Source organism: Hyaena hyaena, unplaced genomic scaffold (assembly GCF_003009895.1).
Source record: "Hyaena hyaena isolate Hyena2069 unplaced genomic scaffold, ASM300989v1 scaffold_146, whole genome shotgun sequence".
NCBI classification, from domain to species: domain Eukaryota; kingdom Metazoa; phylum Chordata; class Mammalia; order Carnivora; family Hyaenidae; genus Hyaena; species Hyaena hyaena.
In genome coordinates this window covers 2,096,309-2,121,598 of record NW_024080778.1, presented here as the reverse complement: position 1 = coordinate 2,121,598, position 25,290 = coordinate 2,096,309, and the positions used below count along the sequence as shown (strand labels likewise).

Genomic DNA, 25,290 nt, shown 5'->3' with positions numbered 1-25,290 from the left:
CAGCTCAGGTCATGATTTCAAGGTTTGTGAGATGGAGACTCACATCGGGCTCCATGTTGACAGTGCAAGGGGGCTGCTTCCGATTCTCTCTCTTTCTCTCTCTCTCTCTCCCCCTCCTCCCCCACACTCACTTTCCCTCAAAATAAATAAACTTTTAAAAAGTTAAAAAAAAAAACAGTTTATCCATGGTATTGTGAACAGTATAGCTTCCTGTATTACTTTGTGAGGGCTGCCATAACAAAGTACTATACACTGGGTATATAAACCACAGAAACATATTGTCTCACAATTCTAGAGGCTACAAGTCCAAAATCAAGGTGTTGGCAGGGTTGGTCTCTTCTGAGGCCTCTCTCCTTGACTTTAGGTAGTCATCTTCTCTCCATGTTTTCACATGGTCTTCCTCCTGTGTCTGTGTCCTAATCCCTTAACAAAGGACACCAGTCATACCAGATTAGGGTCCACTCATATGACCTCATTTTATTTTCATTACCTCTTTTAAAACCCTGTTTCAAATACACTCATTTTCTGAGGTTCTGGAGTTTAGGATTTCAATCTATGAATTCTGAAGGAACACAGTTCAGCCCATGACACTTCCCATGTGCATCACAGGAGCTGTTAACCTAATAAAATTAGAGAATATTTAGGAAAAGTCTATAAATGCAATTATATCCTGGGCAAGAGGGTGTTTGTTAAGCTGTTAAGTTAGTCACATTTTAACTATTTTAAAATCATTTGTGAACTTAAGTTGGTCGTATGGAAAGATGTCAAGTGGCTACTATTTCAGAGACCAAGGCCATGAAGAGAATCAGGATATGCTGAAGATCATATCTACAAACAAGCAGTTTAATTTTTAAAAATTCTCTAAATTCAAAAAATGATAAAACTAAACTAACAATGGGAAATTATAGAGCATATGAGTTATGGGTCTGATATTGACAATTCTATATGTCAACCTAACATTAAAAAGAAACCAGAGGAGTCGGCCTACAGAAGATAGAAAGGTAAGCTCTTAGGAGCCATTATCATGGAAGATTAAAGGACTATGTCTTAAAAGTATTATACAATTCATACTTAATATCTCAACCTCAGCATTTCCGGTTTGGTCCCATACCAATAATAATATTGTCATCCCTCTTCACCCAATTAATTTCCTTTTTATATTATTAGCTAATTTAATCTTCCAAGCATATTATTTTTTATCTATTCCTGGATTAGGCCTGCTGCGCTACCCAGGCTACCTGCTAAAATAAACGCTGAGCTTTCACTCTCCGAATAAAAAGGTTTTTCCTGCCGGTGGCAAGTTCTGAGAGCTTTACTGCCCCCACCTCACCCAACGCCACACCCGCCCATCCTTCCCGCAGCGTTAGCCTCCTGCACTGGCAAATTCTGCACTTTGCTTTCCCATCAACCTCCTGTCTGTGAGCGGAGGAAAGGATCCCTTCTTCCTCCGAATTCCGTTTTTTGGAACGGAGGCGGGGCGGGGACCCCACTCTCCCACCTTAGGGCAGGTGTGCTGGTGTGGAGGCTGTCCTCAGGGGGCCGTTCACGAGACACGGTTTAACCCTCAAATGACACATGGGTGACATGAGGGAATCTGACAGCCAATCAGGACGCAAGTGTGATGCCGCAAGCATCTTTGTGTCCTGGACAGTAAATGCCAAGCCCGACCCGGCGAAGAGGCGCAACAGGACTCCGGGGTCAAACTTTCAGGGCGCTCGCCGGGCCTATCCGTCGACCGCTTTGGCAGCGGCGCGAGCGCGTCCCCGTTTCTGCTGGGGCTCGCTGATTGGAGACGGGGTGGGGATGGCGGTGGGCGTAGCCAATCCGGGGCGCCCTCTGCCGCTCTTCTCCCCGCCCCACTCCTCCCGCGGAGTTAGCCGGCTGCGGTCTGAATCCGGGGTTGTCCGCTTGCGCTCTCCCAAGGGTCGGCCGACGGAGAGCGGAAGGAGCCGAGGCTGGGGACGCAGGCGCGCAGGCCATGGGCTCCGCGAGGCCGCCGCAGCCCCCAGCCGAGGGCTGGCGCTGGCCTCTGCGCCTGCCGCACGCGCCTCTCGAGCTGCCGCGGCTGGACCCCGTCGGCGGCGCGCTGCTGCTGCTCGGCCTCGCGGCGCTGCTCCGCTGGAGCTGGCTGTGGCGGCACCGGGCGCGGGGCATCCCCCCGGGGCCCACGCCCTGGCCCGTGGTGGGCAACTTCGGCTTCGTGCTGCTGCCACCGTTCCTCCGACGGAAGAGCTGGCTGCATCGCCGGGCGACGGCCGCAGGAGTGGAGCCCTCGGCCCTGGGCCCGCAGTTGCTCCTGGCCGATCTGGCCCACATATACGGCAACGTCTTCAGCTTTTTCATCGGCCACTACCTGGTGGTGGTCCTCAGCGACTTCCAAAGCGTGCGCGAGGCGCTGGTGCAACAGGCCGAGATCTTCAGCGACCGCCCGCGGGTGCCGCTCGTCTCCCTCGTAACCAAGGAGAAGGGTGAGCCGGGCCTCGGCCGCCGGAGCCTTGAGGGTCGCGGGCCGTGTGAACGCGCGATGCCGCGCGTGAGGCGCCAGGTGCACCGGGCTGTGGTTCCTGTGCCCTTTGCAGTCGCGCGCACCCAGCCCGGCTCACCTGCAGGCAGCCCAAAGCAGGAGGGCGGCGGCGGCGACGCCTCCTTTTTCTGGTGCCTTTCAGATCTCACCGAGCTGTGATGGATGGGGGACTCGTTCTCATTCCGAGATAAGGGGTGGGAAACCCACCGGAAAGTTGAGGAAGGGTAATGGGGCCGGGGGCGCGGGTGGAGGCACGGTGTGAAAGCCAGGCTCAATGCTTCCGGGGATATCCAGTCCTTTCCAGAACAAGGCTTCATCCTCAAAGCTGAGTCCCCAGGGGGAAACTTTGGCGGTGTTAGAAGGAAACGGGGATACTCATTACACCTTCTGTGTTCTGAATGAAAGAGTTTAAGAAGATAGTTTCCCAGAAGATAGAAAGTCCAGAAAACGTGTTAGGAGCCTAGTGGCAAACCTAGTCTACCTGGCTTGTAACCTCTGTGATTTCTGCTTATGGAAGTCCAAGTTGGGCAGTTTTGATGGTTGGGAAGCATATTATCCACATTTACCCTCTCCCTAACTCAAATCCTTCCACATCCTTTGTTTATCAGTCTTACCTTTTGTCTTACTGGCTGGCATAGGTCCCAGATCTTTTTGTCTGAGTTCATAATGTTAATTTAATTGCCTTTCATCAGTCTTTTCCTTCTGGAAGATTTTTCTCACTCCCTCTCCAAGTTAGTTCCCTTTTGGAACCAGTTTCTTTGCACAAGTACTTTTTTGGCTGCACTTATCAAAACTGGGGCTACAGAATTTTGTAACTTTGGGCCTAGATGTGGGTCTTTACCACTAGACTGACATCTAGGAGAACGTAGACTGTGACATAAAGAGATTCAGGCTTTTAAGAATCTGATTAAACCAGGGGGGCCTGGGGGGCCTAGTTGGTTAAGCGTCTGGCTTCAGCTCAAGTCATGATCTCACGGTTCGTGGGTTCGAGCCCCGCATCGGCCTCTGTGCTGACAACTAGCTCACAGCCTGGAGCCTGTTTCGGATTCTGTGTCTCCCTCTCTCTCTCTGACCCTCCCCTGCTTATGCTGTCTCTATCGCTCTCTCAAAAAAAAAAAAAAAAAAAATCTGATTAAGCCAGAGTTTTCCCTCAGGATTTTAAATGAATAGCAGTGATGATTATAATACTTTAAATATCCCACTGAAAAACAAATGTCACAGTTCATAACCCACCATCTCCATGCCTTCACACATGCTGCTGCTTCTACCTAGAATTCTCTTCCAATCTCATGGCTGCCCAGAGAACTCCTGCTTGCTCTTCTTTTCTTTCCTCTCTCTTTAGACAAATTGTGGTGAAATACACATAACATAAAATTTGCCATCTTAGCCATTGTTAAGTTCAGTGACATTAGGTCATTCACATTGTTATGAAACTGTTACCACTATCTCCAGAAAATCTTTAATCTTGCAAAACTGAAACTTCGTACCCATGAAACAAACATTTAAAAAATCCCCTCCTTGGGCCACCTGGCTGGCTCAGTTCGTAGAGCATGTGACTCTCCATCCTGGGGTTGTGAGTTCGAGCCCCATGTTGGGGGTAGAGATTATGTAAAATTTAAAACAAAAACGAAAAGACCCTCCTTCCTCTCTCTAGCCCCTGGCAACCACCGTTCTATTTTTGGACTCTGTGAATGTGACTATTCTAGGTACTTGATGTAAGTGGTAGCGTCCAATATTTGTTCTTTTGTAACTGACACACTTCACTTAGCCCCATGTTTTAAGGTTCTTCCATGTTGTAGCGTGCGTGAGAATTGCTTGCCTTTTTAAGTCTGAATACTGCTCCGTTGAATGTCTATAACACATTTTGTTTATCCATTCGTTCTCTGATGGGTGCTTGGATACTTCTGCCTTTTTGCTATTGTGAAAAATGCTGCTATGCACATGGTACAATACCCATTCTAGTCCCTCTTCTCAGTTATTTTGAGTAGTTACCCAGAGGTGGAATTGCTTGATCATATCGCAATTCTGTATTTAATTTCTTGAGTAACTGCTCTACTGTTTTCCATGGTGTCTGCACCATTTTACATCCCCACCAGCAATGAACAAGGTTCCAGTCTGCCCACATCCTCACCTTGCTGTTTTCTGTTTTTCATACCCGCTTAAGTGGAACCTCTTTGAGAATGTGTTCCCTAGCATACTCTTCCTCCTACCGGGGAGAGGTGAGCTACCCTTTCTCTGTACCACTGTTCGGACGGAAACCCCACTCCCCTCCCACTCCCCTCCCACTTCCCTCCCACCCCCCTCCCACCCCTGCCAGTCAGTTAGCAGGTCTTGTCAGTTCTGCAGCGACAGTTCTGTATCCATCCACTTTTTTCCGCCTCTGTTGTCAGCACCTTCATGCCAGGTACCATCATTTTTCATTTGATAACTTGAAGCCACTTACCTTCCTATTTGCTTCTACACAAGTTGTTTTTTTTCTCTTAATATTTATTTATTTTGAGAGAGAGACAGCATGAGCGGGGGAGGGACAGAGAGAGAAGACACAGAATATGAAGAGGCTTCAGGCTCCGAGCTGTCGGCACAGAGCCTGATGGGGGGCTTGAACCCAGGAACTACGAGATCATGACCTGAACCGAAGTCAGACGTTTAACTGACTGAGCCACCCAAGCACCGCATCCAGTTTTTTTTCCACACAGCAGCCAAAGGGAGCTCTTAAAAACCATGAAACAGGGGCGCCTGGGTGGCTCAGTCAGCATCTGACTTCGGCTCAGGTCATGATCTCGGGGTTCAAGGGTTCGAGTGCCATGATGGGCTGTGTGCTGGCATTGCAGAGCCTGCTTGGGCTTTTCTCTCTCTTTCTCCTACTCTGCCATTCCCCCACTTGCACTCTCTGTCTCTCCTCTCTCTCTCCCTCTCTCTCCCTCAAAATAAATAAATAACTTAAAAAAACCACACGCATGATTCAAACCACGTTGCTCCCCAGCGGAAACTGGTTGCCTCCAACTGCTTCCTGTACCTGGTGTGCCTGAAGAATCCAGACCCCGCCTGCCTTTCTGACTTTCTCTCTTTCCGTTCTGCCGTTACTCATCATTTCAACCTGATCTTTAAAAAAAATTAAGCGGATTCCTGCCAAGCTTGTGACTGCCTCAGTCTACTGGGTTTATTGTCCATTGGCCCAGAGTAACTTTTCATATGACTGACTCCTCATCCTCTCGCAGTCTAAGTGTCACCTTTCAGTCCGATTTTAGACACTGCTCAATATGACAACTTATTTTTTTTTTAATTTTTTAATGTTTTATTTATTTCTGAGAGAGAGAGAGACAGCGTGAGCAGGGGAGGGTCAGAGAGAGAGGGAGTCACAGACTGAAACAGGCTCCAGGCTCCGAGCTGGCAGTCAGCACAGAGCCCGACGCGGGGCTCAAACCCACGGAACCGCGAGATCATGACCTAAGCGAAAGTCAGATGCTTAACCAACTAAGCCACCCAGGCGCCCCAGTGACAACTTATTTTTATCTCGTTCATATTTCACTCATTAAACACTTTGAAAATATTTAGCCTATCACCAGCTCTACCTACCAAGGGAATATAAACCCTGTGAGGGCAGAGATTTGGTTTCTGTTGTTACCCACTGTAACCCCACTAATTGGCACAGAGTAGGCAATCAAAAAATGAATGCATATATGCATACAAACCTCTGTTGATGCACTCAACACATTATATTGTAATTTTTTTGCACATCAATGTTTTCCTCTAGATATTTTTAAGGTGTGAATTAGGTTTTCTTCTCTGAGGTCCTTCTTGGTGGCTATATGGTTTGCTCAAAAATCTAAGACAGTTTCTTTTATTTGTTTTTGAATGAGAGAGAGAGCCTGTGTGAGTGCACGAGAGCATGAGCTGGTGTGTGTGCGGGGGAGGGGCAGAGTGAGGCAAGGGAGAGAATCTTAAGCAGGCTCCATGCTCAGCACGAATCTTGACTCGAGATCGATCTCAGGACATTGAGCTCATGACCTGAGTCAACACTTAACTAACTGAGCCACCTCACTGCCCTTGTAAGAAGACAGTTTCTAAGTGTTAGTTGCATCACAACATATTATTAAATCTCTATGTAGGAAGGGCCTGGGAGCCTGGGGTAACAGGGTGTTTCAGCACCTCAACTAAAGCATTCATTCTCCCAAGAGACAGTTAGGGTTCTTTAGGTGATACTGCTCTTGTTTTCTAGTGGGTGTGTGTTGGGCGATGTGCTGTGAACTGAGAAAAGTTGCTATGACAGGGGAAGGTAGTTGACAAGCCAAGGGAAGGGAAGAACCGTGGGTCACAAAGGAGATGCTTGTGTGGCTAACTTAGAGTAGAGAACAGATCATCCGGATAAGAAAATGGAGACGGCTAATGAGTGTTTTTTTTAATGGAAACGGTTCAAGGGTGAAGAACAAAAGGGGAGAACGTGAGTTTATTTCAAGATGCCCATCAAAGGATGAGGGACCAGACAAATTCTGGGTAGACTTCACAAATCAAGACATGGGTAGCCTGAAATTATCAGCCTGAAGGAGAGAGGCCATGAGAGCCAAGGGCTAGGCTGCTTGGGACGACTTTAGGAGAGCTCAAGCTACCTTTGGCTACTTCTTTCCAATGGCAGAATTAGAAAATGTGAAATTGTCTAGAAAAGAAATGTGTAGAAATAGGAGAAAGAGAAATGGAATCAGGAATTAGAAGCCAATAACATTAGCAAGTAGTTAGTACAAGATATTTTTAGGGGCACCTGGCTGGCTCAGTCAGTTAAGTAGCCAACTCTTGATTTTGGCTCAGGTTATGATCTAGTCGTGGTAAGATCGAGCCCCGTGTCTGGCTCTGTGCTTGCCACGGAACTTGCTTGGGATTCTCTCTTCCTTTCCCTATGCCCTTCCTCCACTCATGCTTGCACACACATGCTCTCTCAAAAAATTAAAAAATAAATTTGAAAAAAGATTTTAAAGAACGTTGGTGCTAAACTTGGTGAGACTAGCAGAGAAAGAAATGTTTTATAAACAGTGATGTGCACCGACAGGCTGGAAATAGTTGACTTAACACATTGCCAAAAAGTTCTAGAACGTGGGAGGTTATTATATTTGAATTTTTCAAAATATGCTTAGACACGTTGATGTTCTTTTTAAGCCAATAAAAACCCTAGTAAGCTAGATATGCCATAAAGGTATTTTACAGTAGCTGTGCCCATCATTCTCATCAGTCTGTCTGATTCTTTCCTGAGCAGGAATAGAAAATAAAGCTACAAAGTCAGAGCCAAGGCTCCCAAAAGTGCTTTACTCTAAGTGTAGTCTGTTTCTTCTAAAAGGTTTGTGTACATCACGGTTTTATTATAAAATAATTCAAATATAAAGTTCAGAGAGCATATACATTTTTTTGTCTACCATTCAGATTTGCTTCACATTCATAAACAATACTTCAATACTTCATTTAGTGTGTTTTTTAAAAACTTACGTTTGTCATATATTTAAAGTACCATTTCTATTCCAGCTTTTGTTAGTTGATTCATCTATTTCTCTGTTGATAGGAATTAAATTTTCTTTCTTTTCTTTCTTCTTCCTTTTTTTTTTAATCTTAGAGCGTGAGCAGGAGCAAGGGGTAGAGGGAGAGAGAAAGAATCCTAAGCAGGCTCCATGCTTGGCTCAGAGTCTGATGTAGGGCTTGAACCCACGACCCTGGGATCATGGCCTGAGCTGAAATCAAGAGTCTGACACTCAACTGACTGAGCCACCCAGACGTCCTAGAAATTAGATTATTTCTAATTTGAAGAGATTGCTAGAAACTTGGAGCAAGAGTGAAAGCAAATTGCAGAGCCTTAAAAAAATGGAACGTAAAAGGAAATTAGGAAGAAATTTAAAAGCAGAGTATAGATCAGTTAGTACTGACTACTTTAAAAGGGAAGAAGATGCGAAATGAAAATAGAAAATGAAAGTTCATCTGGGGAATTTAAAAATGAATGAAGACGGGTGCCTGAGTGGCTCAGTCACTTGAGTGTCTGACTCTTGATTTCTGTTCAGGTCATGATCTCAGGGTCATCTGTGCTGGGCGTGGAGCCTACTTAAGATTCTTTCTCTCTCTCTCTGTCCCTTCCCTGCTCTCTCTCGCTCTCTCACTCTCTCTCTCGCTCTCTCACTCTCTTGCTCTCTCAAAACTAAACTGAAATCAAATAAAGAAAAACTGGATAGCCAAATCTTGTAGTAAGTACAGTAAGATAAATATTTGAAATAGTTATGTACTAGTATCAAGATGGCCTGAATTCCGAGTAAAAGGATCACTTTAATGATCCCATGGAAGGAAAGGGCAAATGTAATCAGTGGATACATAGCACCTTCTCTGCATCAGGAGGAAGAAAACTTTTATGCGATGAATGTAAATTTCATCAGATTTAATGTATTTAAGTACTTTTACTTTATGCTTATTATTGTAAAACATAAAATGTGGAAAAGGAAAAAAGAATTCCTTTTAATTCTTCCCAAAAAGAATTAAAAATCATTTGGGATCACTGTTATTTTAAGATAGCCATGGTTGGTATTTTTATGTATTGCCTTTGTCTTAGCCTATTTGAGCTGCTATAATAGAGGACCACAGGCTAGAGGGCTTAGTAAACAACAGAATTTATTTCTTACAGTTCTGGAGGCTGGGAAATCTGAGATCAATACACCAGCAGACTTGGTGTCTGCTGAGGGCCTGCTTCTTAATTCAAAGATGGTCATCTTTAACCTCACATGGTAGAAGTGGGGCAAGGGAGATCTCTGGGGCCTCTTTTATTTTTTATTTTTTTAATTTTTTTCCTTTATTTTTTTAATTTTTCATTTGTTTTTATTATTATTTTTAATAGTTTATTGTCAAGTTGGTTTCCATATAACACCCAGTGCTCATCCCCGCAAGTGTCTGGGGCCTCTTTTATAAGGATATAAGGACACTAATCTCCTTCACGAAGGCTCTGTCTTCATTTATTTAAATCACATTGAGCATTAGGATTTAACATATGGATTGGGGAGGGGGCACGTTCAGCCTGTGGCAACCTTCCAGTATTTTTTTCTATATGTGCATGCATTTTTAAACAATGTATTTGCTTCTTTAAAATGGAATCATATTCAGACTCTTTAAAAAATCTTTTTAATATTTTTTAATGTTTTATTTATTTCGGAGAGAGAGAGAGACAGCATGAGCAGGAGAGGGTCAGAGAGAGAGGGAGACACAGAATCTGAAAAAACAAACTCCAGGCTCTGAGCTAGCTGTCAGCACAGAGCCCGACGTAGGACTCGAACCCTTGAACCGTGAGATCATGACCTGAGCCGAAGTCAGACGCTTAACCGACTGAGCCACCCAGGCACCCCTAGACTCTTTAAAATTATTTTTATCACTTACATTTTCTGAACATATTTTCATATTATTAAATATTCTCCTGCAGAGATCCCAAGAGCTGTACAACATACCTTTGTGAGAATCTGTCACAGTCGGTTTAGCTTATGCTGTGTTTGTTTTGAAGTGGATTTTTGTTTCAACTGTCTGACACCTGTTCTCTGTAGAGCCCTCCCTTTTAAGGAGCTGTTTGTCCTCACCACTCATTTGTACCCACTACCTGTGGTTGGAACATGAGATGTCATATCTTTACATGAATCCCCCTCTCTGGCCACAGTGATTAGGCAAGGGTTAGAGCCCTTATCAAGAGTGGCTGGATCAGAATGTCTTACTTCTTTGTACCAGTGGCTAGTCTGTAGGCTGGGCACAGAACTCAAGAATTTATATTCCTGGCATAGTCCGGAAGTCACAAAATAAGCTTACGGTGCTCCAAATTGGTATCACCAGGGGATACCAGACTGAAGCATCTGAATCCTCCCCCAGCATTTTTTTAAGTTTAGACCTGAAGAATAGAGGCCTTTCCTCTCTGGTGGGGAAAATGGGAGATTAGGCATCTGAAGATACCTCCTGAGGCTTGGAAAAGCTAGTTTGCAGTGGGAAGAAGTGAAGTCAGGCAGAAAGCATTTGAAAAATGGGCGCAGCGAGAAAGAGTTGTGTGGCATTTAGTCTTCTCTGAGGTGATGACACCTGGCTCTTCCTGTTTTTTGGGTTCCACAGCCTAATTGGCCTCTTTGCCAAACCTCCTTAAGGATATATTTTTGTCATTCTCACCAAAAAGAATCCTGATTTTTGCTTTGGAGCCATTTATATTTTTTAGTGGTATTATCCTCCTCGAAGTGAAGTCTTTGTGTACATCCACAAATACCATTGCTTTTCAGGGCTAAGAATGGAGATGTCAGCAAGTGTAGGATGTGCCTGAACCTCTTTCAGAGGCTCCTAAGACCGTAAGCCATTCTGGCTCCAAAACACAGGTGTTTTGTTAAGTTCGGAACCTTGAGGCCATTAATTCTGTCCATGCCTCTCATTCGAGCATTCTCAGACGCTGTCTCTTTGGTCATCTCTTTTGTCCTGCACTTCATACCTGCCAGCCTGTTGTCAGATGTCCCAATATTAGCCTCTTCTGAGAAGGTTCTCTCCACTTCCTTACCTTGTCTAAACCTGATTTCCCTCTGAAGGTAGTTTAGCCCTTCACTTGTTGGGATGAGCACTGGGTATTCTATGTAAGTGATGAATCACTGGAATCTACTCCTAAAGCCAAGACTACACTGTATATTAGCTAACTTGAGAAAGAAAAAAAAAATAATTTAGTCCTTCTCTAAACGTCCTATTTAACTTTGCTCAAATTACTTATTTTTCAAAAATGTACCTTTATACACTTCTTTAATTTTTTTACTGTTTTTTTAAACATTATTTTTGAGAGAGAGAGAGAGAGAGCACACATGTGTATGAGCTGGGGAGGGGAGGACAGGGAGGGAGACAGAGGATCTGAAGCGGGCTCTGCACTGACAGCAGAGAACCTGATTTGGAGCTCAAACACATTTGGAGCTCAAACACAAACGATGAGCTGAAGTCAGATGCTTAACTGACTGAGCCACCCAGGCGCCCCTACGCACATCTTTATTTACAAATGCAGAATCAGCTCAGTTGTCCTTTCTTCTGAGAAGTGCTGCCTTCCTCAGCTGACATGGTGCTCCTTCCTTTGTCTACATTACAACTTCAGTACACCTCTGACGTACAACATTCAACCAGTGCATTATAACAATGCAACATTCAATACAGTCCAACATAAAACATTCAGTACTGTGCATTCCAAGCAGGCAACCTCAGTACAATCCAATATACAACGTTCAATACCATCTGTAACTTCAATACAATCTAGCATACAATAGTGTATTTGGATTGTTAGTTGATTCAGTTCCCCTAATGTCTAACATCTTAAAAAGAGGGAACATGTTTCTTTCAATTGATATTCCCTTAGTAACTGGTATATGGGGGACTCTAAATAAATATTGGAAAAGCTGATAGTAAAGAGGTTTTTTGCTAGGTAAAATATTTCTAAAATACATATGTGTAGTTTAAAAGTTGGTGAGTAGATTAAAAAGACTAAGAACCTAATAAAAGAAAAATATCCTTAGGAAATAAGGCAAAACAGAGATGTCATAAGTGATATCTTAATTAGATGGTAGTTAAAATTAGTATCAAATCCTGAAGTTAGAGTGAGAGACTGGATCTTTGTAAGGAAAAAGAAGGAGGCCCAACAATACTTAACCTCTGAATGCTGAATGCACCAAGAGTTGGCCAAGGTTAAATGTGGTTGCCTAGGAAAGAGTTTATGGGGCTTTATTAAAGGGAGAGTTCTAGTTTCAGGAATGGTTAAGACATTTCCATTTCTTCTTTGTCTTGATAATCACACACCAAACCAGAGAGACTTTTAACAGAAGCACACGCTCCGTCCAGGATGAAGTGAATCCACAGTCCTGCACCACAACATTTGAAGACAAAAAGTAGACATCGGATTGGCAAGTGACTTCATAGAGTGGAGGATGACCTAATTGGTCTACACTGGGGGCAGGTACTAGTGCAGTGTGAGACAGTTTACCCTGAAGAACCCCAGAAAGTCTCAGGAATTGGAGACACCAGTGGTTACAGGAGATGGGTGTGAACCAGTGGGCTAGAACAGTGATTGTTTGAAATGCATACAAAATATAGTTAGACTGTTCCTTATCACCATACCCACCTCTTCAAAAAACAGAAAGTAGGATGCTCTGAACAATCTTGGGTTTAAATGACTTCTTGGCCAGAGATGCAAAGCAGGTGGAGTGAGGGCAGAAAGATCTATGATCTTCCATCACACAAGAGTAAAAGTTGCTCTAGATGGAAGACTCTTAAAGAGCTTCACTCTAAGTTCAAGATTGAGTTTGACAAGGAACACCCAACCAACCTGGCCACTAGCAAAAGAAAACAAGGAAATCTGTCTGTCTTGGCTTGGACCCTGGCAGAGAAAGTGTTCTCTGCTACTTCCAATCCCTGTTGCAAGTACCCTCCCATTTTAGTACAAAGGCTGCCAGAGACTATATGTGAATGAATTACGGTGGCTCCTTAACTGCTGTGTTCTAGTAGCCTTATTTATAAGCCCTGAAATTTCAATGTTTTCCATATATCATGAAATATTGTTTAGATTTTTTTCCAGCCATTTAAAAATGCAAAAACTCATGTTTGCTGACTGTCCATATAAAAAGAGGCAGCAGGCTGGATTTGACCTGTGGGCTAAAGCTTGCTGATCATTAATCTGGACTTTAAGTAACTATGTTAAAAGTTAAAGGGTGAGGGGCGCCTGGGTGGCTCAGTTGGTTAAGCGTCCGACTCCAGCTCAGGTCATGATCTGATGGTTCATGGGTTCGAGCCCCATGTTGGGCTCTGTGCTGACAGCTAGCTCAGAGCCTGGAGCCTGTTTCAGATTCTGTATCTCCTTCTCTCTCTGACCCTCCCCTGCTCACACTGTCTCTCTCTCAGAAATAAATAAAACATTTAAAAAAATTTTTTTAATTAAAACAAAAGTTAAAGGGTGAGTATTCACTTTGTTTCTCTAATGCAAAAGAAGGCAAGAAAGGAAGGAGAAAAAGGAATAGATACAACTGGATAAAGTTCAAAATAATGTGTTAGGAATAAATTTGTGATTATAGTACATATAAATGAACTAAATTGGCTAAAGGATAGATTGCTAGAATGGATTTTTTTAAAAAAATCCAAATGTATGTTATTTTGATTTTTTAAAATATTTATTCATTTTTGAGAGACAGAGAGAGAATGAGCGTGAGCAGGGGAGAGGCAGAGAGAGAGGGAGACATAGAATCCAAGGCAGGCTTCAGGCTCTGAGCAGTCAGCACAGAGCCCATCGTGAGGCTTGAACTCACAAACTGTAAGATCATGACCTAAACCGAAGTCGGGTTCTCAACTGACTGAGCCACCCAGGTGCCCCCAAATGAATGTTATTTTAAAAGAGACATACTCTCCCTCTAAAAGAAAAATGCCGCAAACATAAGGGTACATTAAAATTCAAAGTGAAAGAAAGGAAAAGGTTATACCAAGGCAATACTTTAAAAAGAAAAGCTGTTGGGATGCCTGGGTGGCTCAGTCGGTTAAGTGTCTGACTTTGCCTCAAGTCATGATCTCGCGGTTCATGAGTTCGAGCCCCATGTCAGGCTCTGTGCTGACAGCCCCACTCACACTGTCTCTCTCTCAAAAATAAATAAACATTAAAAAAATGTTTTTAAAAGAAAAAACTGATATCTTTTTGACAACATATACTTTAAGTCAAACTTCGTTGTTAAGAATTAATGAATTAAGGGGCGCCTGGGTGGCTTAGTCGGTTAAACGTCCGACTTTCGCTTAGGTCATGATCTCGCGGTTCGTGGGTTCGAGCCTCGCGTCAGGCTCTGTGCTGACTGCCAGCTCAGAGCCTGGAGCCTGTTTCAGTCTGTGACTCCCTCTCTCTCTGACCTTCCCCTGCTCACGCTGTCTCTCTCTCTCCTAGAAATAAATAAAACATTTAAAAAAAAAAAGAATTAATGAATTACATGATGAGAAGAGGACAAGGAAGATATAATAATTTGAAACGTGCATGTACCTAACAGTGTTCTCTAGCACATATAGGTATCTAACAGCAAAGATAAGTGAATAGATACAAGCAGCTACATTGCAAAATTCTATAGTAAAACTTACAGAATCGCAAAGAGAAATCAATAAATGTACCATTTTAGCAAAGTATTTTAACATAAGCATTTGAATAATCGAGACAGCAAGAAGATCAAAATGTGCTAAGGATAGAAACGATTTGATCCTAACGGTTATCAGGCTTTTCATATTGAACATATAGAGAACCCTGTACCCAACAATTGATTTGATAAAAATTCTCTAAATTTTATTGGAAATTTTATTAAAATTGATCACCTACTAGCAAGCCTCATTAATGTCAAAAATCACTATAAGACAAATTAGGTGACAAAAAATCATAATAGAAAAAATATTTTAATTTAAGATTATAGTGATAACACATGCAAACAGTACTTGTGGAGTGCAGCTAACATGGTACCCAGGGGCAAATGTAGAGCCTTAAGTTATGTATTAGGATAAAAGTCTGAAAAGTAATAAGTTAGATGGCCAACTTTATATATCTGGAAAAGAATAAAAGCATAAACTCAAAAGAAAAAAGAGGAACATATTATAATTTTACACAAATTCTTCCAGAGAGAAAGAATATACCCTGGCTTAGTTTAGAAAGCCAAGATATCCAGACAAGTACATTATGAGGAAAAAGCAAATGTATTGGCCATTTTCATTTATGAATATGAATTAAAAAAAATACTAGGGAACCAAATCCATCAATTAAAAAAATATATAAAAACACTATTTAACCAAAATTGGATTCATTTTTTTATTACAAGCAGGTTCAATTACCAGAAAGAAGACAGTTTCAAACCTAGAAATTAAATGCAGTTCCAATGAAAATCTCAAAAGTGTTTTTTTATAGAATTTGACAAGCTGATTCTAAAGTTTTATAAAAGAGTGAAGAGCCAAGAATAATTTCAAAAAACAATTTTGAAAGAGAACAAGGAGGGGGACTTCCCTATTAGATGTTAAGACTCACCGTAAAGTCTATTTCTATGTCATAGAGTAACAGTAATTAAGACAATGCACTTTAAGCACTTTGGAGAGTAACTTGGCAAGTCTAGTCACATTGCCAAAGTACGTATTTTATGACTCATCAATCCACTTTTAGCAGTTTCTTCAAAATTCTGAGGAAGTAGAAAAAGTAGAATGAATACATTTTCTAAAAATAATCTTTCAAAATTTGCCACCCATACATTCTTGCTTTAGCAAAAGAAGGGAAGGAAACGAAAGAAGAAGTAGAATTCCTGGAAATGGGTTCAACACAGGAGAATCTAAGGTAATTCCTAAATGGTGCCCCACATGACTTCTGTGGCATCACACCTAAAAGAAGGCCTAAAAGCAGCCGATTTGAGCAGATGCGTGGCAGGGTCCAAGAAGAAAAGCAGAGCTGGTAAATTGTCTGATTCATTTGACCACATGGATGTTTACATGGTGAGGCATTTTGTAGAGGTATTAAAGACTGTGAGAAGATTTAACCACAGAGAAAGGTCTGTATTTCATCCTCAGCTGGATTCAGAGCATTCCCTTATCTGGTACAGAGTCGGCCTTCAGAAATATTTGTTAAGTAAGTGATGCATGTCCTCGAAGATAGCAGAAATGAAATAGATTAAAAACGGCAATGGAGAACCAGCTGGAACAATAAAGAGCACTATGGAAAATAAAAGCCTGAAGTAGGTGACAGGAAACAAGGAATACTTGAAAACAAATTGATACGACGTCTGGGAACAATTCTGTTGCATTCAATGGTGGGAGATGTATAACATAAGTGAGAATCAAATGAGGTATAGTTGTGGATGACTTTGAGTTCAGATGTTTGTAAATTAAGGCTGTTGCCAGCAACAGACATTTTAGATTACCTGCCAGCTATTTGGTTCTAAACTGATGCCGGGTGTTAGAATCCAGTGAGATGGTGGGTTTATTTGACTAATATTTAACAAGTTCCTCCCGTGTACTCAAAATGATGCCAGAAGCTGGGATTTTAATAGTCAGCACCATCAGGTACTGTGCTTGCCCTCCTTCTATTCAGAATCTTTAGAATATGGGTATATCCAGCCTGAAAACTTTTTTTTAATGTTTATTTATTTTTGAGAGAGACAGAGTACAAGTGGGGGAGGGAGAATCTGAAGCAGGATCCAGGCTCTGAGCCATCAGCACAGAGCCCCACGCAGAACTTGAACCCATGAACCATGATATCATGACCTGAGCTGAAGCCAGATGCTTAACCAACTGAGCCAGCCAGGTACCCCCCAGCCTGATATTTTTTAAGCCTAGATTTACTCTTCTGAAACATAAGATTCAGAAATTTATGCTAGAGAAAGAGGAACCCTTTTGCACTGCTGGTGAAAATGCAAACTGGTGCAGCCACTCTGGAAAGCAGTATGAAGGTTCCTCAAAAAATTAAAAATAGAACTACTCCATGCCCCAGGAATTGCACTACTAGCTATTTATCCCAAGGATGCAGGAGTGCTAATTCAAAAGGTGCAATGCATCCTGATGTTTATAGCAGCGCTATCGACAATAGCCAACATATGGAAAGAGCCCAAATGCCCATCGACTGATGAATGGGTAAAAAAGATGTGGTTTATATATATTATGGAATATTATTGGTGATTAAAAAGAATGGGAAATCTTGCCATTTGCAACACATGGATGGAATTAGAGTATATTATGCTAAGTGAAATAAATCAGAAAGACAAATGTCAAATGACTTCACTCATATGTGGAATTTAAGTTACAAAACAGATGAACATAAAGGAAGGGAAGCAAAACTAAGATAAAAACAGGGAAGGAGACAAACCATAAGAGACTCCTAAACACAGAGAACAAACTGAGGGGTGCTGGAGGGATTTGGGGTAAGGGGATGGGCTAAATGGGCAAGGGGCATTAAGGGGGACACTTGTTGAGATGAGCACTGGGTGTTACATGTAAGTGATGAATCACTAAATTCTATTCCTGAAATCATTATCACACTATTTGTTAACTACCTTGGGGGTAAATTACATAATAATAATAAAATACTAAAATAAATAATATTAAATACGTACTAAATAAATAATACTAAAATAAATAAACAGTAAAACAAACAAATTAATAAAATGCTGGGCAGGAGGTGGGTGCAGAGATGGGTTAAATGGATGATGACCATTAGGGAGGACACTTGTTGGGATGAGTACTTGGTGTTGTATGTAAGTGATAAATCATTGAGTTCTACTTCTGAAATCAATACTATGCTATATGTTAACTAACTTGAATTTAAATAAATAATTGTTGTAAAAAATTTTAAGAACTAAAATAAGTAAAATTTATGCTAACTCTAAAAATTGAAATTCATTGCTTTTCATTTCACTGGGGGTTCCTATCTATAAGCTTTATTGGATAGGATTTTTGTTATTAGAAACATATACTATCTTGATAATTAAATTTTGCTAATCATTCTTCTTGACTGGTGATCTCTACCTGTCGATGAACTTTGCACACGTGACTTGACAAACACAAAACACACTTCATTCTAAGTCCTTTTAAGTGTTATCAGGCATTGTTCATTCTTACCTTTTCTTGGTGTCCTTTTGCAGGGATTGTATTTGCACATTATGGTCCAGTCTGGAGACAACAGAGGAAGTTCTCTCATTCAACTCTTCGTCATTTTGGCTTGGGAAAACTTAGCTTGGAACCCAAGATTATTGAAGAGTTTAAATATGTGAAAGAGGAAATGCAGAAGCATGGAGAAGACCCCTTCAGCCCCTTCCCCATTCTCAACAACGCTGTCTCCAACATCATTTGCTCCCTGTGCTTTGGCCAGCGTTTTGATTACACCAATAGTGAATTTAAGAAAATGCTCAATCTTATGTCACGAGCGTTAGAAATCTGTCTGAACACCCAGCTCCTCCTGGTCAATATATGCTCCTGGCTGTATTATCTTCCCTTTGGACCATTTAAAGAATTAAGACAGATTGAAAAGGATATTACCACTTTCCTTAAAAAAATCATCAAAGACCATCAAGAGTCTCTGGATGTGGAGAATCCTCAGGATTTCATAGACATGTACCTTCTCCACGTGGACGAGGAGAGAAAAAATAATAGCAATAGTAGCTTTAACGAAGATTATTTATTTTATATCATTGGGGATCTCTTCATTGCTGGAACTGATACCACAACTAACTCCTTGCTTTGGTGCCTTCTGTATATGTCACTGAACCCCAACATACAAGGTAATTAACAGATGTCTCCTTTATTCAGGTAAAGCCAGGCTATTTAAAATTTTTTTAATGTTTATTTTTGAGAGAGAGAGAGTGAGCAGGGAACGGGCAGAGAGAGAGGGAAAACAGAATCTGAAGCAGGCTCCAGGCTCTGAGCTGTCAGCACAGAGCCCAGCATGGGGTTTCAACTCATGAACTGAGAGATCATGAGCTGAGCCAAAGTCAGACGCTTAACCAACTGAGCCACCCAGGTGCCCCAAAGCCAGACTATTTAAGTCAGTATCAGCAACTTTGGTGATCCTGTGGCTCCTAGCACCAAACCATGTTTTCAGGCTGGAAAACAAAATAGAAATCCTTGAATCTCATAGGGAGTTGGTAAGGTATTAATAGTGAAACTCCTAGTGAGACCAATGTCATACTCGCTTGCCCCTGCTTTAAATCTCTACAGGTCTGATTCTCTGTGAAATATATATAAAGGAAGAATCTTAGAGAAGAAGGAAAAGTTAGAGCTGAAGGGAATCATGATTATCTGAACGCAGTCATCTTGTTTTGAAACTGGAGAACAGAGACCCAAAGAAGTTCTGCAACTTTCATAAGATCACAGAGCTAGCTCCACCACGTCAATACCAGTAGGTAGAGAGTGTCTGGTGGTTCATAGTAGAAGAATACAAAAGAGGACAATTATATAACAGATAACCACAAACTTAGTGACTTAAATCAACACAAATGTGTTATCTTAAACTTCTGGGTCTCACTGGCCTAAAATGAAGATATTGGCAAGTGTGCATTCCTTTCTTGAGGCTCTAAAAGAGAATCCATTTCCAGCTGCCTTGGCTCCTGGCCCCACTTGTCCATCTTCAAATCCAGCGATGTTGTAGCACTGTGACCATTTTCTTTTAGTCACATCTTCCTCTGACTCTAAATGCAACCGGGGAAAGTTCTCCAATTTGAAAACCCAAGTAATTAGTGCACACCTAGAAAATCCAGGGTAATCCCCCCCTCCCAAGGCCTTTAATCTGATCACAGCTGTGAGGTCTTTTTGCCACATAAAGTAGAATATTCATAGATTCCGGGGGTTAGGGTGTGGACATCTTTGAGGGGCCATTTTCTGTCTACAGTAAATGAGATTATGCTGACTGCATTAGTTCACGTTTGAATAACAAATTGTCCCAACATTTAGCAGCTTAAAACAACCACCATTTGCAATCTCACATAGTTTCTGAGGATCAAGAATCCAGGAACAGCTTAGCGCAGCTGGTCTGGCTTAGGATTCCTCATGAAGTTGTAGTCAAGATGTTGGCTGGAGCTGCAGTCATCTGCAGGAATGACTGAGACTGAAGGATCCACTTCCAAGATGGCCCGTCCACTTGACTATTGGCTGCAGGCCTCCCCGCTTGGACTTCTCCTCAAGGCTGCTTGGGGAGGCAGCGGCCATCCCCCCGAATGAGAGCAAGTACCAAGACAGGAACCACAGTGTCTTTTATAATCTAAGCTCAGGACTGACATGGGGTCTCTTCTCCTTTATTCTGTTGGTCACACAGATCAACTTGTTACAGAGTGGAAGGGGACTGTACAAGGATGTGAACACCAAGAGGCAGGGATCATTGGGGGCCATGTTGGGCTACTTCATGTTGTCGCATACAAGCTTACAGATCAAATTAATGTTCATATGAAGAATCATTGAGAGTACTCCTGAATCTAGAATGCTTTCTCCTTTACCCTTCTTTCTGTTCTGCTATCCTTCAGAATCACAGGGTGGTACAGAGTCCCTGGGACTCACTGCCTCTTCTTGGAATATATAACCAATGCTTTACTGCTCTGAGGCTGAATCAGGTCTGAGCTGCCAACTTACCAGTTGTGTGGACGACTCGATGGGGAGTATACACAGGAGGGCAGTCTCAACTCTTCTGGCTTATCTTCTGGTTTATCCTTTGTTATTCTTTCCTTTTTAATTTTTTTTCATAGAAAAGGTTCATGAAGAAATCGAAAGGGTCATTGGTGCCAACAGAGTCCCTTCCCTCACTGACAAGGCCCAGATGCCCTACACAGAAGCCACCATCATGGAGGTGCAGCGGCTGACTGTGGTGGTGCCACTTGCCATTCCTCATATGACCTCAGAGAAAACAGGCAAGTCCAGTGTCTTTCTCCTCTGAATGCCCTTGAGGGAGGCCCAGCCTTCTAATCCAAAGGAGTTGAGGTGAGGGCCTGATGATCATTGCCCAGCTTGACCCTTCTGATGGTGTAATGTTGTATTGTGGATAATGAAATATCCAGTGAATGCTTCAGCCCTCAGTTGTCCATTATTACATCCTGGCATTCCAGCACAGCTTATGTTATAAATAGCTCTCTAGACTTCAGAGCATGCACACTTACACTGTCAAACAAATTACACTGCCATGTAAGATGGCTGTATTGGCAGAAAAAACTCCAGAATTAACAAAGGCACCTCTCAGTCTTCTTGAGGTCAGAAGAGCTAGTCTGAAAATGAAATTAAGCATTTTAACTGGGAACCATCCCACTTTACCTCTTAGAGTTCTACAACTGAAGCATAAATGTTAAAGAATTAGAAGAGCCCATCCGATTCTAAGGCACCTGGGTCAACTTCACACCAACACTGAAATGTCTCCATTTGTGGTCATGTCTTTGACGTGCAAGCCCTCAGACTCTATGTGAAATTCCTCCGAACAAGGAACTTACCTCCTCTGGAGACAGCCCATGATGTAATGAGCTTAACTATGGTTATAAGACAGTTGTGGGATGCAAGAACTTATAAATGATATTGGATCACTTCATGGGGTTTTTGGGTGCTAATTAGATACACTGTGCAATATCTTATGGGCATTGTTTAAATTGCACATGAACTTGTCAGTGGTAAGAGCTGACAAGTGTTGACTTCTCTGTACAGTTGACCCTTGGACAACATGGGTTTGAACTACAGTAGGTCCACTTATACAAGAACTTTTCTCAGTAAATGTATTGGAGGGGCGCCTGGGTGGCTCAGTTGGTTAAGTGTCTGACTTCGGCTCAAGTCCTGACCTCACGGTTCGTGGGTTCAAGCCCCATGTTGGGCTCTGTGCTGAATGCTTGCTCAGAGCCTGGAGCCTGCTTCGGATTCTGTGTCTCCTTCTCTCTCTGCCCCTCCCCTGCTCGTGCTCTCATAAATGTAATAAATTTTTAAAAAAATAGTGTATTGGAAATAGTTTTAAAGTTTTGAGACAGTTTGAAAAAATTCATGAATGAACTGCATAGCCTAGAAATATGGAAGGAAATAAGAAAAAGTTAGTTATATCATGAATGCATGAAAAACATATGTAGATTCTAACTTATTTTATCATTTACTGCCATAAAATACAGTTGACCATTGAACAATACAGGTTTGAACTGCATGGGTCCTCTTATAGGCAGATTTTTTACAGTGCAGTACTATAATTGTATTTTATGACCTTTAAAAATAAGGTTTTATTTTCTAATTTTTTTTTATTTTAAGGACTTTTATTTTTAAGTAATATCTCTACCCAACGTGGGATTCAAACTCCAACTCCTAGATCAAGAGTCATATGTTCTATTGACCGAGCCAGACAGGCACTTCTCTCTTACGATCTTTTAGTAACATTTTCTTTTTTCTAGCTTATTTTATTTATTATAAAAATGCAGTAAATAATACAAAAATATTTGTTAATCAACTATGTTATTGGTAAGGCTTCCAGTCAACAGTAGGGTATTAGGAGTTAAGTTTTGGGGAATCAAAAGTCATATGCAGATCTTTACCTACGCAGGGGCTCAGTACCCCTAACCCCCACATGATTCAACGGTCAACTATATTAGGAATTTGTAATTCTCTGAAAAGTTTACCCGGAATGTCCTATGATTTGTGTTTCAGTGTTTTCTCTTAATTGTAACGTTTTAATTGCTTGATTTATTTCATGAACTCAACATCTATTAAAGCGATTCCTGTGCCTTGCCTCGGGCTGTGTGCTGAGATGGTGTTAATAGGGTATTGCCAGTACCTTCAAGTACCTCAGTGATTAGTCTGCACAAATTAAGTAGCTAGATATGTAGCCAGATTTTTTTTCCAGATAGTGATGTTTACAGAGAACTATTAGTAAGAACATGTTGAATGACACTGTTCTTTGTTTGTCTGTTTGTTTTAGTGCTCCAAGGATATACCATTCCTAAAGGCACAGTGGTATTACCCAACTTGTGGTCAGTACACAGAGACCCAGCCATTTGGGAGAAACCAGATGAATTCTACCCTAATCGATTTCTGGATGATCAGGGACACCTTATTAAAAAAGAAACATTTATTCCTTTTGGGATAGGTCAGTTAAACTTTTATTTTCTAATTGGCATAATTAAAGAGGTAGGACTAAAAGAATCTTTTATTATTTCATGACACTTTTAAAAACATTTATTTCTTGGCAAGCAAACATAAGAGAAGAGATAAATGATCTAGAGTAAATGCAGCTCCCCTGTGTTTATTTCAGATTTTAAAAACAAGGTGAAAGCAGTTGGTTTTAAATCCTGAGACAGGACTGGACATTTTCCTTTCTGAGCCACCCAGTGGATTGTTTGAGGCCCAGGAAATTGTTGGAATTAAGAGCAACTTGTGACCTTCTGCTGTCTGGTGGCTGAGAGGCTGGGTTCTCTAATCTCACCAGTCCCTCTTTTAGAAGCCTGGATGAGTGCATGTAGGGCTCTTTCTATAGAAAGGAATGCTCCATTCTTATTGACTCATTCTCTCTTCAATCTTCCAGTCAAGAGCAAAGGAAAGCCAGAGGAAGGTACAAGGTCACCTAGATCTGCCTCTAGTTCCTGCCTAGAATGAGGATAAGTTTTCATGAGCAGGAGTTAAAATGTGAACTTAGTGTGTAAAAATTCTCACCAGGATGTACTTTGGGAGGCCATGAGGTGTATGTGGCCATTTTATTTTAAAACTCTCTACATCTGCATTTAAAACACTGAATTGAGATATTTCATATACTATTGCCAATTGCCCTTCTTGAGATAGGAAAAGGGGTGGTATTTATAACCCCAACTTTCTTTTCTGATCTCATTTTTAGGGAAGCGGGTGTGTATGGGAGAACAACTGGCAAAGATGGAATTATTTCTGATGTTTGTGAGCCTAATGCAGAGTTTCACATTTGCTTTACCGAAGGATTCCAAGAAGCCCATCCTGACTGGAAGATATGGTCTAACGTTAGCCCCACATCCATTTAATATAATCATTTCAAAGCGATAAAGAACATGCCCAAGAAGAGGATGTAAATCCATTTCCTTCTAAGCAGATGCTTCCTCTGCAGTTGACAGCAGACCCAGCAATGCAGTGGGTCCAGGTCAGGCTCAGATGAGAGTGAGCCTGGAAGGAGGGTAGAGCTTGATTCTTCAATAGCCTACGTTCGTCATTTTATAATGTGCATCTGTGACTCACAGGTCGGGGGCCAAAGGGCTGGATCTGGAAGAAGGGATCTGCAGTTGATTCCCAGTGGCTCCCACCAATGAACGTTTCTTCTCAGCTCTCAGTGCCTCAGTCATTCCATGTGTAAAATGAGGTTAAGAAAATTCCGATCCCATGAACCTCAAGATCATGACTTGAGCCAAAAGCAAGAGTCAGATGCTTAACTGACTGAGCTGTGCAGTCACCCCATATCTCTACCTTCTTTTTCAACTATAGGAACCATGAGCCTGGCTGAAGAGGTGGCTTCAAGGCAGAGCTCCTTTCTGCTGAGCTACTTGCAGAGAGGTAGCCTCTGCCTTTTGACTTGAGCCCTGAAGAGTAAGCTTGGGCATTTTGATACTGGGATTCATCAGGGAAAGATTCAACCTGTGCTGAACATCCCTTTTCTGTTCTCTCTTCCACTGGGCTTAATATGTCTCCTCTTTCAGTACTCTCAAAGACAGAGAGACAATTTTTTTAAATGTTTGTCTATCTATTTTTTGAGAGAGAGAGTGCATGTGCACATGCTTACTAGCAGGGGAGGGGTAGAGAGAGAACGAGAGACAGAGAATCCCAAGCAGGCTCGGTGCTGACAGCACAGAGCCCAGTGTGGGGCTTGATCTCACAAACCATAAGATCATGACCTGAGCCAAAATCAAGAGTCAGTCGCTTAACCAACTGAGCCATCCAGGTGCCACAAGAACCACATTGCTTCTTAATAAAGACAGTCCCACTAGAAGAGCAGTGCTCAAAAAAGGTAATGACTCCTTTCAGGGGGTGTTTGGAAATGTGTAAGTGCATCTTTGGGTGTCACAATGATGAGGGTGTTATTGGCCTTGCCATGTGGCCAGGATGCTGAATGTCCGGGCAGACGTGTACAGTGAGGCATAATCCTGCCTAGTATGCCAGTTATTTCCCCCAGTGAGGATATGCTCCATAGAATGACCAGCCCTTTCCTCGATTCTTCCATAGTACTCCTTATATAGAAGCAATCATGATAATATGAGCATCCACTGTTTTGAGCCTTCCCTCATGCTGGCCCCATACTTAACGCTTTACTGGTATACTTACAGAATTCCTAC

General features: G+C 42.0%; 1 protein-coding gene across 1 annotated transcript; it reads left to right on the top strand.

Moving 5' to 3' along the window:
* Window positions 1-1,969: 1,969 nt before the first annotated feature.
* On the top strand, window positions 1,970-24,720 carry LOC120236152 (cytochrome P450 2U1). Its single transcript, XM_039238781.1, has 5 exons — window positions 1,970-2,468; window positions 18,151-18,786; window positions 20,740-20,901; window positions 22,926-23,093; window positions 23,835-24,720. The coding sequence occupies exons 1-5, from the start codon at window positions 1,979-1,981 to the stop codon at window positions 24,011-24,013; spliced, it is 1,635 nt and encodes a 544-aa protein (XP_039094712.1). The 5' UTR covers window positions 1,970-1,978; the 3' UTR covers window positions 24,014-24,720.
* Window positions 24,721-25,290: the final 570 nt, after the last annotated feature.

Excerpts from the sequence above, each read along its gene's own strand:
- LOC120236152 (XM_039238781.1), top strand. The coding sequence starts at position 1,979 with ATGGGCTCCGCGAGGCCGCCGCAGCCCCCAGCCGAGGGCTGGCGCTGG. Across the intron at positions 20,902-22,925 it reads TATGACCTCAGAGAAAACAG|TGCTCCAAGGATATACCATT; the intron begins GCAAGTCCAGTG and ends TGTTTGTTTTAG. Across the intron at positions 23,094-23,834 it reads ATTTATTCCTTTTGGGATAG|GGAAGCGGGTGTGTATGGGA; the intron begins GTCAGTTAAACT and ends TCTCATTTTTAG.